General features: G+C 50.2%; 2 protein-coding genes across 7 annotated transcripts in view; one reads left to right on the forward strand and one right to left on the reverse strand.

Moving 5' to 3' along the window:
* Positions 1-13,231, reverse strand: POLR3D (RNA polymerase III subunit D). Of its 3 annotated transcripts, none has more exons than XM_039525028.1 (9): positions 13,073-13,231; positions 8,872-9,049; positions 7,409-7,452; positions 6,971-7,122; positions 5,820-5,944; positions 4,890-5,061; positions 3,741-4,012; positions 2,751-2,903; positions 1-1,137 (listed from the first exon to the last, which is right to left on the reverse strand). In XM_039525028.1, the coding sequence occupies exons 1-9, from the start codon at positions 13,108-13,110 to the stop codon at positions 1,015-1,017; spliced, it is 1,257 nt and encodes a 418-aa protein (XP_039380962.1). In that variant the 5' UTR covers positions 13,111-13,231; the 3' UTR covers positions 1-1,014. The 3 variants fall into 3 exon arrangements, with proteins under 3 accessions (XP_039380962.1, XP_039380961.1, XP_039380963.1); XM_039525027.1 differs by lacking the exon at positions 13,073-13,231 and adding an exon at positions 10,400-10,501; XM_039525029.1 differs by lacking the exon at positions 13,073-13,231 and adding an exon at positions 10,366-10,399.
* LOC120398062 (phytanoyl-CoA 2-hydroxylase interacting protein) overlaps positions 11,759-15,240 on the forward strand; it is a 23,745-nt gene continuing 20,263 nt past the window's right edge. The window contains exons 1-2 of one of the 4 annotated variants that reach the window (XM_039525033.1): positions 11,849-11,863; positions 14,475-14,735. Coding sequence is in view for 1 of the 4 variants with exons in the window: in XM_039525030.1 (XP_039380964.1) it covers positions 11,832-11,863 (32 nt within the window). In the remaining 3 variants the exon portion in view is untranslated. Of the gene's footprint in view, positions 11,864-14,340; positions 14,736-14,948; positions 14,973-15,240 lie in introns of those variants that run through there. The other 3 variants (XM_039525030.1, XM_039525032.1, XM_039525034.1) reach the window with 3 other exon arrangements.

Genomic DNA, 15,240 nt, shown 5'->3' on the forward strand with positions numbered 1-15,240 from the left:
AGGGTCCCAGAGCCCAGGCTCAGCCCAAGCCCGCAAGGCTACACTGCAATTAAACAACCCTTTAGACAGAGCCTGAGTCAGCTGGCATGGGCCAGCCAAGGGTGTCTAACTGCAGTGTGAACATCCTATAGACACGTACAGGCTGCTACAGCTAAGGAGGCAGAATTTCAGCCTGGGTATTGACAGGCAGATCAGAGACCCCATAGGAACAGCTCACTTTATATCTCTGGCCAAAGGGAAACCACTGGCAAAAGTTTAACAGTCTCCAGGAAGGGGCCCTGGGCTTGGCTTCCGGGCTTTTCCCAGCAGGGCTTGGGAGGGTGAAAGAGGCAGAGGCAGCTCACTCAACCACAGGGAGCAGAAGGAAGCAGCTTGAGTTGCTTTGTCATGCCTCCTGGACCAGTCCTCCTTCAGCCCAATGGTGGCGGCTGGATGCAGGGACTCTGCCAGTGCAAGGCAGGTGGACATGGTAAGATGCTGCAGGTTCATATACAGTCAGGAGTGGGGAAGGAAATCTCCCTCACTGGTACCAAAAGGCTATCGCACACCCCACCTGTGCTTGAACCCCGAACCCCAGTTGTCTCAAGTCCAGAGCTAGGTCCACAGGCAGAGGCTAGAGTCACTGTAGCTTTTCTATATACACAGGGTGGGAACATACGCATACTTGTGCCGATGGGGACAGGAGTGCATTTGTCCCCTGGAATTCTTGTTTATAGCTACAGCTGGAGGGGAGGAGCCCTCCCAACTCCCCTCGCTCTGGGCACAGTCAGCAAAGAACATGGATGGGACGCTTCTAAGAGCAAGATGCCCCTGGGCAGCGTAGTGGCACAGAGGGCATTGCACGGCCCCAGTGGGAAACCCTCCTCTGACATGCACCTGCTTCCCATAGCCAGAACAGAACCTGAACTGGGATGGACGTCCCAGGACGACGAGAGGAGCAGCCCACCTCTGGGCTGAACCTCCACCAAGGAGAGGAGAATCCCACAGAGAACTCCGCCCCTTCTTTCCTTTCTCTTATCGATGCCTGTGCTCCAGCAGGGACTCAAAGTCTGGGGAACACACCAGCTTGTGCTTCACGTGTCCCAGGATGATCATCTCTCCAGTCCTGCTGTCTCCAATGCCCACAGATACCAGCTCCTTTCAACAACATAGGAAAAACCATTAAAAACAGCCAGATCCACTCTCTGTTTAGAGATTACCTGCCCATGAGTATAAAGAGAAAGTTTCCCCAAGCCACGGAGATGCAATCTTCCTCAGGGCCGGCTTTAGGCCAATTCCCCTGATTCCCCCGAGTCGGGCCCCGCACCCTAAAGAAGAGCGCCTAATTTAGGCGCCTTTTTAATTTTTACTCACCCGGCGGCGCTCTGGGTCTTTGGCCGCGGGTCCTTCAGTGCCGCGGAAGACCTGGAGCGCCAACCCGGAGCGCCGCCGGGTGAGTCATCCCTGCTGGGGCCCCATCGAAACTATTTGAATTGGGCTCCGCACTTCCTAAAGCTGGCCCTGATCTTCATGATCACTCAAGAGTGCTATGCTGTAGCTTAACTCCCTGGCCCTGATTCATTCCATGAGTGAGTTACGCTCCTGTCAAGCATTGATTTCTAATGCTCTGTTGTATGCATCTGAACTCTGGAGGGGAAGCAATTACTTCCCAGTAGGGAGAGCCGAGCCCAGAAACTCATCTTCCAGCTGCCTGGGCACCAGGATCCCCCGTGTGCTGGTTACAGACACAGCCAGTAGATGACTAGGGTAGGCCAAATCATTGCTAAAATATAGGCTCCCCGAGTCCTCCCAAAGCAAGAGCTGGGGTTCTCTCTCTCATCCACGGTCTCCAAAATAATCTCCCCACTTCCAGTGTTGAGGTGTGGATGCTATAAGCCAGGGGTAGGCAACCTGCAGCGTGCGAGCTGATTTTCAGTGGCACTCTCACTGCCCTGGTCCTGGCCACCAGTCTGGTGCCTTTGCATTTTAATTTAATTTTAAATGAAGCTTCTTATACATTTTTAAAAACCTTATTTACTTTACATACAATAGTTTAGTTATAGATTATAGACTTATAGAAAGAGACCTTCTAAAAACGTTAAAATGTATTATTGGCATGCGAAACCTTAAATTAGAATGAATAAATGAAGACTCGGCACACCACTTCTGAAAGGTTGCCGGCCCCTGCTATAAGCCTTCATATTTTGGGGCCTCTTCCTGACCCTAAATAAGATAGCAGCAGCTCTTCTCAGTCCTCAAAGGGCACATCAAGTGGATGGCTCAGGGAAGTGAGATTTAGATACAGAACCTTGCACCTCTGAGGTGCTGGTTCAAGTCAGGCCCAGTTGGAGAGTAGATAAAGTCACTGCTACCTGACGGCTGCTGGATGGGCCTCTCATGAAATGAGTTTTGGATCCTCAGCCCAATTCCTAGCAGCTCAGGGTCCATAAGATGGTGTTTATATACCACGGAGATGTACTGTGTTTTGAGACTCATTATGTCTAACAACTGGCTCTCACTAGCCATCTCAATTGAGAGGCCAAGGACTGAACAGACCCCGGAGAGAGAACGCTCCTCTCAAGCATAGAGGGGGGTCCCTCAAGGGCAAGTCAGGACTGAAACACACAGGCAATGGGGCAGCAAGCAAGTGTTTGGGGATGGAGGAAACATTCCCCAGGCTCCCAGCCTGTCATCTATCACCAGCACTAAATTCACCATAGATGCAAGGATGAGCCATTTTCCATGCATGCTGGTCACTGAGCGAGCTGTACCTGCAAAAAGGAGCAGGGGGTCCCCATGGTCACGTCCAGAGTCACTTTGCCCAGAACCAGCTGCACCTTTCCTGATTTGCGGATCAGCAGCTTCCCCACTTGCCCTTCTGGCAGGTCCCCCAGGGTGCAGATGTTCTCAGCCTGCTTGGCCTCCTGTGGAGAGAAACATTCAGGGTTAGAGTGGTGCAGCTCCTTTACCCTGGTCACCCCAGTGCTCTTCTCCAGTCAAGAGTTGGGATGCTCATGCCTTTCCTTGAAGGAGTCTCTCCAAAGAGGAGTAAGAGAACCTGTAAGATATGTCTGCACCGCCATGCAATGAGGCTCAGGTGTGCTGTATCATTGGAGAGACGTTAATTGCCTCTTTCAAAATTTAATGCAAGTTCCATCAGTGCCGAAACACTGCAGCCTCCTTCAAAACCAGAGCCTTCCTTACGTGCCGAGGTTGCAAGCATATCTGCCACCTGGCTCAAGCTGGTAGGATGTCAAAGGCCAACGGGTTTGGGAAACTTGCATAGTGGAAATGGGAATTGCCATGAGCCAAGACGCAGACTGAGCTGCTTACAGAAACTGCACCAATGAAATCCTAGGTGCTTTCCGGGAGTGTGTGAAGAATCCAGTGAAGGGATTGGGGAGCATTGTTAAAGTTGCCTGTGTGCCCTTCCCACCCCAGGTCTCTCACCACTGGATACAGCAAAATTCCCAGAAATGCCAACACAGACTGACTGTCCCTTGTTGCATTGCTCCTTCTGCCATGCACATGCACACCAGTGCCCCAGGGGGAACCTCTGTCTGACAGGGCTCAGCTCTTAGCTAAGTTTTACCTACAACTTCTGCTGATGGGCATCCCGAGCCCACATGCTTCCCTAGCGCTTAGCTACAATATATGCATACAGCTCCCAACTAAACAGGGGTGATGCACTGCAAGCCAGCCCCCTGCTACTCATTCCCACACCAGGGAGAGTTCAGTGAGGGTCCCGCTTGACCGTGTACCTGGTTCTTCTCCTGCTTCACCATCACCATCTGTCCCTCCTCATTCTGCACCTCTGTTTTGATGGGCTTGGTGTCCTGCGTGGGCGGCTGCCCAGGGAGTGTATCCGGCAGCTGCAGGAAAACCAGCTCCTCCTCCTTGGTCAGGCTCAGACTCTGCAGCAACTCCGCCACGGAGATATCTTGTGGGTAGCTGGGAGGTGCCTTTGTCTGAGATGGCTTGGCAACCGCTGGTGGCTCCTCTGAGTCCTCCTCATCGCGGGGCTCCTCTTTCACTAAGAGCAGAGACAAAATTGCAGAGCTCACTGGGGTGGAGACAAGGTCACAGGCTACCTGTACTCCACCACGAGCGCCCTGTTAGACAACAGCCACCTTCCCATGCTCTGGGAGCGTCTGCTTCACACACCCTGTGGGTGGGAGGGAAAGAGGCTCTAGCCACCTGCAGTGAATCTTGCAGCAGAATAACCAGGGGCACAGGAAGAACGCTGACCTCTGGTGCATTTATTTCACCTGTCAGGCCCAATCCTGTAAGGTGTTAAGTCCCATTGGGAGTCAGTGGGAATTGAGGCTCTCAGCACCATGCAGGACCTGACCCTTAGTGATTAGGATGACGGGAAACATCACACGTAGTTAACGTCTGGGCTACACACTGAGCCTCTTGAATAAACCCTTGGTTCTGAGTGGTTTCTCATCCCCTTCTCAAGAGCTGGAGAGAAGAACCATCCTCAGTCAGAGCGAACAGACTTGTACAGCACTGTACCTCTTGTGCTGCTGTGAATGGTCCAACATACTAAGAGGTCACATCCCCATGTGGTTTCCCTCCACCCCCTGCAACCTCTGTACCTTGCTCCTCTTCTGATCAGCGAACCCCTGATATTCACTGGGGCAGGGAAGCTGGAAGTAGAAGGGCCAGACCAAATGTATGAGACCTGCTAGGGAGGTCTCCCAGGGATACCTTTCAGTCAACAGCCAGTACGCTTAGCTGAATGCTTGGATTTTGTGAGCACAGTGGCACAAATCAGCTCCATGTTCCGCTACCCCAAGCATTCAAGCTACAAGGCTGTAGCTAGGGCTGGTGAGTTTAGCCCCCAGGGTGTATCCCCATAGGGATCCCAGCACAGAGTCTAACCATGATAGGCTTGGATCCGGTACCTTTCACTGAAGGTAAATCCACTTCCATCATCTCTTCCTTGGTGCTGGTGGCCAAAGGCTTCACATCTTCCTGGTCTTCGCCCTCCTCCTTGAACAGCCAGCCTGAGTGGGCCAGGGGCAGCTGAACTGGCTTGTTCCGGATGTCATTCCTCAAGCGTGGGTCATCAAGGAACTGAAGGAGGAAAGAGGGAGAGGGAAAAGAGTCAGAAGGTAGAATATCCCTCAGTGCGATAGAGGGGAGAGCTGCCAGCCAGGACTTATCAGGGACACTGGACACAGAGAAGACAAATACTCTGACAAATACTTCATAACCCCTATGCAGATAGGCACCACCGCCCCCCATTTTACAGAAGGGGAAACTGAGGTACAGAGGGGAAGCGAGTTGTGACTGACATAGCAAGTTGACAGCAGAGCTAAGGACCCAACCCGGGAATCCTGCCTTCCAGTCCTGCACACCAACCACACCCGGATACTGTAATCCTATGACCCCGCGCCACCCGTAAGAGCGCTTGGTCTGATCTGTGTACAAGCCAATCCCACAGAAGTCAATGGGAGCTGTCCGTGACTGCTGCAGGATCAGGCAACATGAGTATCCTCTCCTCTCCATGAGGCAGTGAAGTCAGGAGAGTAACCTGTGGTGAGCCTGAAGCTCCCACTGCTGGGTGCAGAAACTGACTCTTGGGGAGCAGCAGGGATGTCCCGCCTCTGGGGAAACAGCCACTAGGCCCTAGGTGTCTTGCTGGTAGGGGTAGAACTGGGGACACTCAGACTAACAAACATCAGGGAACTAGAAGCCCTAAACTCCCTCCTCAACTTCCCCGACCCCCTCCAATGGAACAATCCTGGAGTAGGCACTTCTGTTCCAGAAGGTTGGAGAATTATAGCCCTGCGTCCCAGATGGTACCGCCCCCTCCTCCCAGCCTTGCTTACATCATCCTTTTCCAGCATACGCAGGATCTGCTTGGTCTCCTCGTCCGTCTCCCTCTTCTCTTTCTTTATGTTGATGATGTGGGAAGGTCCAAAGTCTGACATGTCCACAGTCTTATCCCAGGTGCCTGTGTGAAAGAGAAGGAGAACACAGGAGTGAAGGTTTGGAACAGGGATAATCCCTTTGCCAAGCACTGTACTTCAATCCCTCTTTTCTTGGTGTGAATTAAGTGGTTCTAGATTCAGAGCCCTGCAGCCCGGAACTGCACCTCTGCGGAGAGAGGGTAGTTCAGGGCTAGTCTTCACTGCAAGTTATCTCAAGTTACTACATAAGTTAGCTGAGCTCGAGTGAGCACGGTCACAGTGCAAAAACAATATCAAGTTACACGGAGGAGTGAACGGATCAGCAGCTGATGAGTTGTTATAACTTAGGCTGCTGCATTCCCACTGCATTAGTAGCTTGAGCATTAGCAGACTTGAGCATCAACCCACAACAACAACTCCGCAACAGCTCAGTGAGCTTGACTTTAAAGCACCACTTAACTCGAGCTAGGTGTGTGCACGCAAACGGGAGCTGGGTTGGGGCAATACTTGAGTTACAGCTTGAACTCACGTTGCTGTGAAGACAAGGCCTCATTCTCCAGCCAGGAAAGAGACTCTCCAGTCTTGACTTCCCCAAGTGCATGTTACACAAGCCACCAGGACATTTGCCCACAAAGAACAGCACTGAGACCCACCACACAATGAATTGAACAGTGGTGACTTTAATGGGCTGAATTGAAACTGGTAACCTTGTGGTGAAGAGCTTTCTTACCCCAACGTGGATCACTGAACCCTTCCAAACCCCAGGTCATTTTATTTCAAACCTTTGCATAAAGGCAGTACCAACGTTAACAAAAACAATCAACCCATGGACAGCACCTTTCATTCCAAAGTGCTTTAACAATTCTGGCACAAAGATACATGCAAGCTGGACACAGGGATCACTCAAGTTGCCACCAAAATGCAGCATCTCTTCCTATCACTGGCCTTCGTTGTAAGTCATCTCCAAGGAGAAAAAGCAAAGCAGAAGGGAGACCCTGGGAAAAGTGGCTTCTGTGACACCCTCCTGCCCCCACAGCTGTAAGTGCTGTCCACATTCCTGCTAACAGTACCCTTCTTCTTCATCATTTCTGCTGGGCCTTGCTCAAAGATGGAGTGGGACTGAATGACCTCCGGCCTCCCTCTGCCTCGCCCATGGCCATCTCGTTGCCGATCCCGATCTCTATCTTTCTTCTCTTTCTTGATGGAGATATCCTCTTTTGGCCTGGAGAAAAAGGTTTGATGGGGTATTGCTTATTGCAAGCTTAAAACGCTCCTGCTAAATCCTAACACACTTGAAATAATCCACCCTCACATCTTATAGTGTAGTTACATACACTCAGAAGATGCGAGGATATTTTACAAACCGTCTATAGCAATCACTGCAAAGCAGCCACCTTTGGGGTGGAACGTGGAGGCTGTTTAATAGTGCATAGCAACCAGTACACATTAATTTTGGTTTTAGATAATCACATCCCACTCCACTGAGACAATATAAGGTGGCCACTTACTCTTCTTTGATCTTCCTGCTAATTATGTTGGGGGTGAAAGTTTTCTACAAAAAAACAAACAAAAAAAAAAAGATTACGTCACTTGTTCAGGATGTGACAAATATAAGCCACAGAAAACAAATGGGAAGCTATTTGATGACCCCATCATTTGCTGCTGAGCTCTGTAACACGGTGCTAGATCCTGAGAGCCCTCAGCTCCCACTGATTTCAGTAGGAGCTGAAGGGAGCCAGGCCCTGGCCCTGAACCTTGATGTAAAGTACCTCCAGACAGCAAGATTTACATCAGTCTCTTGTTTTATCATGGTCCAATAGTTTCTCCCCACTGGAGGTGCTGTTTATGAGCCATCTTATGCACAAGCACCCGAATGTCTGTCTAGGCTCTGACTATTTCCGTGTTTATGGATGAAAGATGCTTAAAAAACAGGAGTGAGGAAGCCTGGCACAGAACCAGTCTGGCTGCATTACAGACTCAGACAGTGCATTTGTGTCCCGTACAACTCCCTGCCCAATTACCTCTACAGAAGGTGCCAGCCCCAGTTACACAAATTGCTCACGTGGCATCAGGAATGGGTTAGAGGGCAGCCTTTGAAAGAAGAGGCTACAGAGAACATGGAAACATGCAGCGATTGGCAAGGTCCTGCTCAGGCTGCCAGTTCAAAACAGAATAATGTTGTTTATCTAAGGCTTATTTTCCAACTGCTCTCCAGACATTCATTGATTAACCATCACATCCTGCTCTATAAGGCGAGTAGATACGTATTCCCCCACTTTCCAGATGAGGAAAGGAAATAGAAAGAGTGACTTGATCAAAGCCTCAGAAGGAGTTAGTGTCAGAGAAGGGAACAGAACAAGGAGTTCTGATTGCAGAGGCACCTGATCCAACAACTATACTACATAGGAACTGCCATATCTGACCACACCAGTGGTCTATCTAGTGTGGTATCCTGTCTCCTCCTTATCAGATGTTGCACAGGAAGGTGTAAGCCACCCCAAAATGGACAACTTTCTTCTTAACCCAAGCAGTTAGTGTTTAGCTTATGCCCCTTCCTCCATCCGAGACAGGCAGAAAGATACAAAAAACAAGTTGACACTGGAAGTATTGTAATAAAAATCAGGTCTCTAAGCTTTTTAACGTCAGGAGAAGGCATCTTTTGTTAGACTCCAAAAAGGAGCCAAGAACAATTAGCAGCATCCCTCAAAGAAGTGTCACTGTAAGAGCACTAAGCACATCTGCTGAGTGTACAAACTCTTTGTGGCAGTGACTATGTGTTCTTGATCACTGTACAGCACCAGGTCATGGATACTACAGGCGAGATCCGGCACATGGTAAAGTCAGTGGTACTGACCCTGGTGGGTGCAGGATCAGGGTTCTATAAAATGAGATCAAATTTATTTTATGGGCCACTTATTTGGTTAAAGAAAGTCAGGAGGGCATTCTTCTCTGTGCAATTGGGGCCACTTGCCTTTTTTACTCCTCCAAGGGTAAGGTCTCGGGAACGGATGGAGGGGAGGCGCCCAGGGGTAATGGGGTTGGCAGGTCTCCTCCCTATCAGCCCCCGTGCCCCCGTGAGTCCAGGCCGGAGGCTGCCTGGGTTTCCAGCGTCGTTGCCTGAACTCCCCTCCGACATCCTTTCCAGTTGCCTGGGGAAGAGAAACATCACAGGGAACAACACAGCTGAAATTTCCAGCAACCCAAAGAGCTGACACCTGGAAACCCATTTCCCGAGCCAGAAGGAATGGAGGTGGTGCTATAGCCATGCCGACTCCTTTGCTGTCCAGACACAGCTCAGTCAGGAGGAGAAAGAGGAATTTGTTGTGATTGGGAGAAAAGGGAATAAGGATAATTGCTAGGACAAGAAATTAACAAATCACAAGGGACAAAAGAGACCTGAGATACCAGGGGCATGATTAACTGAAGGGACCTTTGGAGGGTATGGGGGGGCAGGGCGCAGCCTGCATGTAAGGAAGGTGTACTGAGCACAGGAGGACAGCAGAGTTGGGAGATCTTTTCTGTAGCTCATCTGCCTTTTGCTAGACTGGGGATGAGTTCCTCAAAAGGGGATCAGAAAGAAGGCCCACATACCCAGCCCTCACTATTTCAGGGCTCACACCCACACCCACCTGGAACCTTTGCTGTACATGGTCAGATCCCCCTCATTACACGGGGGCTTTGACCCCCTTCACTTCTCCCCACACGCAGGGGCTCAGTTACCTGCCAGCGTCCATGTTATGAGGGAACTCTCCCTTGCCACAGGGGGAGGGCTCCCCCTGTCTTTAGGCCCCTCACTATAGGGGCTCAACATCCCACAGCAAGGGTCCCAGACACCTCCCTTTCAAGGCTCCCCCATCTCCAGGTACCCCCATAGGGGGCTCAGACCCCACCACCTGTCTCCAGGCATGCAACCCCCCCCATAAGCTTCATCCCCATATTGCCATCTCCAGGCGTGCACCCCCCTTAGGGCCATCGTCAGGCTCACACACCCCACAGGAGCCTCTGAACCTACTCCCATCTCCAGGCACACCCCCCATAGCGAGCTCAATCACCCTCATTCCCCCCCCGTCCAGACTTGCACCCCCCATAGGGGGCTCAGACCCCCCCCCGCAAGACACGCACACCCCCCATACGGGGCTCAGACCCCCTCCCCCACCCAGACACGCACACCCCCCATAGGGGGCTCAGACCCCCGCCCCCGCCCCGACACGCACACCCCAGGGCTCAGACCCCCCTACCCTGCCCAGACACGCACACCCCATAGGGGCTCAGACCCCTCCCCGCCCAGACACGCACCCCCCATAGGGGCTCAGACCCACCCCGCCCAGACACGCACACCCCATAGGGGCTCAGACCCTCCCCCACCCAGACACGCACACCCCATAGGGGCTCAGACCCCTCCCCACCCAGACACGCACACCCCCCATAGGGGGCTCAGACCCCCCTCCCCCGCCCAGACACGCACCCCCATAGGGGGCTCAGATCCCAACCCTTGTTACCTATCCCGGCCTCGACCAGCAGCAGCAGCAAGCAGGAAGAAGAGTGACCCCACGATTGACCTGTCAACTCTAGCCCGCATGCGTGCCGCCGCCATCTTTGTGAGGGGCAGTGAACGTGGAAGGACGCCAGCCGAACCGCCATGTTTGTGAGGGGCTCGCACTCGTAATGGAGAAAAGAGCGTGCCGCCATCTTTGTGAGGGGCGACCGCTAACATAGGCGGAAGGAGGCGCCATCTTTGTGAGGGACGCCCACTAAACTGGGGAAATAATTGCTGCTAGTGGGCAGGCAGGGAAACTGAGGCAGGACACTGACTTGCCATGGTGACAAAGGAAATAAGTGGACAAATCAAGCATAGAATCCAGGAGTCCAGACTCCCAATCACTTTCCTCCCAGTACTGCGATCAGTCCCTACCTACCCTAATGCCGCAATCACCCTGCCAAACCCTCTAGATCATACTGGCATCTAAATGCCCATGCTAAGAATTGTGCTGCAGACTGTCACTAGCAAGATTCCCCAGGATGAGAAGAGGTAAATGCTGCTAGAAGCTTACTAGTGGCATCCATGGTTTAAATACCTGATGCCCCTTGTCTCATTCTTTGCAAATCAGTGTTGCCAACTCTTGCAATACTTACTGTTTTTCTTAAAAGGCCCAGCTCCCGGAGGATATGGATTGCATGAGATTTCACTGATTTTTTTTTAATTTGAAAGAAAAAAGTATATTTTTAGCTCTCATTTTAGAGAAAAGCTTGAGAATGTGTCCTGAATGCATTCCAAAGGCTCAGAAACCAAAACACAAAACATTATTTTTTTAAATCTCATAAATTTTAGGCCACTCTCATGACTTTCTCAGGGACTGGCTCTTGATTTTTGAATGCTTGGGGGTTGGAAATACTTGCAACTGCAATTTTGCACCCACAGAACTATACACTCAGACACAATTTTGCAGACACTCTTTATAGTGCTGTGATGTCTAATCACCTGGTTTTCAGGAGGCAGCCAAGCAGCTACATGTCAAAATATGGTACATCCAATTATTTGACCCCATAAAACTAGGCCTGCAATTATTTGCTGGAGAAAAATCCAAAGCTGCTTTTCAAAATCAAGCCCTGGCTCTATAAAAAGTAAAACAGTCCTTTGCTCCTGTCAGTGGCTGCTGCCTGCTAGGAAAAAGCCTCAAGTATCTCCTCGCTAGTGCTAAGTGAAAATTGAAAAATGTATAGCATTTCTGGGCTTTAATTTAACACCTCTGCAGGAGGGGAGGTATATAGGCAATGAAAGTAGGCTCTCCAAGCCTAAGGGAAAATCCCACAGCTGAAATTGTTGCTATCAAATTCATTTTTCAAGCATCAAGATAAAGGTGTTTTTTAAAACCAGCCCCTCAGAAATGAAAGGTTCCTTCATTACATCTATTGTGCCATGAAACTGCAGTAATGGAGCATGTTAACACTTCAGGTGAAGAGCGGTAAGTTGAAGAGGATGCTGCTGCAGTCCATCCATATCCCTTTGTCCTGTTTCCTGCAGTATCCACACCATCTCTACGGCAATTGTGCTTGTACGGTCACCCCTGAATGTGCCTGTAAAACCCATTCATTGGAGGGAAGAGAGAACTCATTTTGCCAAAATTTGATCCTATTTGAAAATCATGGGTTCTAGATTTAGAACAGGACTCTGCTTATTAGCTCTGTCCAAACACAAATTTTGGGCTGTTAAAATTTAACAAAAGAAATAATGTGTTTTGTAAGAGGCTAGAAGCCACTCAAGAATGACTTTGAAACAAGAATATCTATTCTCTGCATAGCACAGGCTTTCTTTTCATTAGAAATAGATGCATGGGTCAAATTCTGATTTCACTTTTCCTAGTGTAAATCTGGAGTAATAAATAGAAAGATCCCATGTTGACACTGGTGTAAAGGAGATCAGAATTTGGCTCATCATTGTCAATAAGAGTTCCCTTGAAAAATAAAGGTATACATGGGACTTGTTCAATGGAGCTATGCTGATTTACATCAGCTGAGAATCCCTAGTTAGATACACAGACATTTTGCAAAACTCACAAAAGTTTCACAAAGCCACACTTACAAAAAAAACTGTCTAGAAGTTTGATAATCTCTCATGCACCTCTAGATCCATCCTTTCCTAATTAACCTTAGTTTTCATTATGCACTGTAGGTGGGGAACAGAACACAGAGAGGAAATTTCAGATTTGCTTGTCCAGAACAAGCTGATGTTAGTAATGCTCAATTACAAACCCTTTAGAAGGGCCACATCTGCTCCTCAAGTGAATTCTCCCCTGTGCTGCAGGCCAGTCCAAGGTCCATGAACCACTTTAGGCCCACTTAATAAGAATTAATGGGTGACTTTCACCCATCCAGAATAGAGAGATTTAGGGTCAGCTTGGTCCAGGCCTGCGCTGTTTCCTACCTCTGTGCCCCTACTCACACACGCACTCACACAGAGCCAAACCACAGAGGGTATATACGGCCATTACACATCACTAAATCGAAGTGAGTTGTTAGTTGGTGTGACTTACATACTGAGGGAGCACAGGGACTAGGTCATAGCTGATCTCAACTGCATTGGGATAACACAAGCAGAGAGATGGTGCCCAAGGTATCTAGGCGCCAAATCAACAAACACTCATAAGCAGATGCACACTTATGCAAATACTCACACATGGAGATTCACACAAACGCTCGCTGAGATGACCATTCACATGTACCCCTTACACCTGCTCACTCCCTGTCCCCATTCTGCTTCCCTGGCAACGAGCCTAGGGCTGAGGGAAGCCCAAGGCTAAGGCAGGTAAACTATCCTTTGGCAGCACTGCAAGTTCCACCAGGCTCTGGCTGTAACAGAGGGGACAGTGACAGAGAGACATCATTAAAGGCTCTGCCGGGCAGCTGTGGCAGCATCCCAGCTGTCCTTAGATTGCTGACAGCTAGATGGATGATGTAATTACCAGCATCTTTGTTACCTCTACTTAGTGTGCAACTGAGCGAGTCCCAGCTGCAGCCCAGGGGATGCTGTTCTGCAACACGATGGGGCAGCTGTGGGGTCGGGGAAGAGAATGGAGAGACTTCTATTCAACCTGAAATCCCTTCACTTGACCGTCTGTTTTTTTTCCATCCATGCCACTGGGAATGTGAAACTGTTCCACCATGTGGGCTGGGAAAGTCCAGCATCCATGGCCCGCCTCCACTCCCTGCGATTCCTCTGCAAGTAAAACTTGCAGGTAAAACTGCCTGCACCGGGAGGATCCCTGACTCAGTAGACAGGATGGTTAGGAGACTTCTGGCTGAGGAACTCGCATAAACCTGGCTGCCTTTCTGGAAGAGATGGCTTAGTCAGACACAACGTATTGAGCTCCATACTGGCATCATGGTGAAACTGTGATCGACAGGAGGGCAGTTTAGATAATCTCATGGTCCCTTCAGGCCTTAAACTCTATGAATCAAACACCCACTCCCCGAACTGGGAACAGAACCCAGGAATCCCAACAATTAGCCCCACTCTACCCATAAGGATAGTGCTTCTCAAATGGGGGGTTGCAACCCCACAGCAGGGTGTGTAAGTTAGCAATTCCCAGTTAACCAGTAAGCATCCAGGTGTGAATAGACTCAGGGCTTGCTGTATAAATGCAAGCATGATGCCTAAAGCTGCTCAGATATATCATTGCTGCAACTTCTGTCAAACCAGTGGCTGAGTCTGGCCCATTATTCTGAAGTTTCTGATAAGGATTCAGTGTTGCTTAGTGACTACCCGTCTCTCTCCATTTTTGGTACCATGCGTGCAGTACGTCACACTTCTGCACCCAACCTGAGGCCGCATTCCCCTCCCTGCCCCAGATCCTGCCCCAGATCCTGTGATTCCCCACCCTCCACCACGGGAAAAGCCTCTATAATTTTACAGTGCTATCCTTGCACAGCGGAGGATGCAGCTTGGGGAAGCTAGGCAGGGAACGTGGTTGCTCATCACCTGATGCTTTGCAGACTGAGACCCGATTGGTGGAGAAGGGCTGTATTTTTTTTTTCTCCTCCATGCTGCTTTGATTTTTTTCCCCTCTGCTTCTTTAGGGTGTCTGCTGTTTCCTAGCACTTGCAAGAGTCTGGGCAGCAGCAAGCAGCAGCAATAGCAGCCGGAGGCAGAGGAGCAGTGTTAGCCCAGAAGGAGGCAGGGGACTGCATGGGAAGGAGCAGCACCTAGCTGGAGAGACTGCTTTTGCAGCCAAGTTTCTGCAAACCAGAAACCTCACCCCAGCTGTGTGCCTGACACACATTTAATACACAAGGCAGCCACACTAACTTCTTAGTGTCAGAGGTTCCCTGTGGAGACAGGTAAGGTGCTTTTACCTTGTACTTGGAGATGGGGTGTGTATGTGGTTCTGAGCACCAGACCAGGTGCCATGAACTCCGGAGTGCTGAGCCCAGCGGTGGCACTGACTCACTGTGTGGCCTTGGGCAAATCACTTATGCCTCTGTTTCCTCATCTGTAAAATGGGAGCAAGAAATCCCTCCCTCCCAGGGATTAATCAGTCAAGTCTGGTGAAGTGCATGGAGGACAAGAAGCGCTAGGTAAGTGTTAATAGAGAGGATGGTGCTTCAGAAGCCCTGAGGCAGGAAAAGCCCCCATATAATAAGACAGTACAGCAGGGGAAGGGAGGTTAAGCAACTCAGGAAAGGGCCCCATCTGTCAATCTCTCCAAGCCCTGGAATCTGTTCCGAGGGCTTGAGAAGGCAGCTGTACCTGTCACATTGCTTTTCACTGTCCCCAAGGAAACGACCTTCTCCTTTTTTCACAACACAGCCGATTGGAATGGGGAAGATCGGAGAACTTTAACTG

This window comes from Mauremys reevesii, linkage group 2, assembly GCF_016161935.1.
Source record: "Mauremys reevesii isolate NIE-2019 linkage group 2, ASM1616193v1, whole genome shotgun sequence".
Classification (NCBI taxonomy): domain Eukaryota; kingdom Metazoa; phylum Chordata; order Testudines; family Geoemydidae; genus Mauremys; species Mauremys reevesii.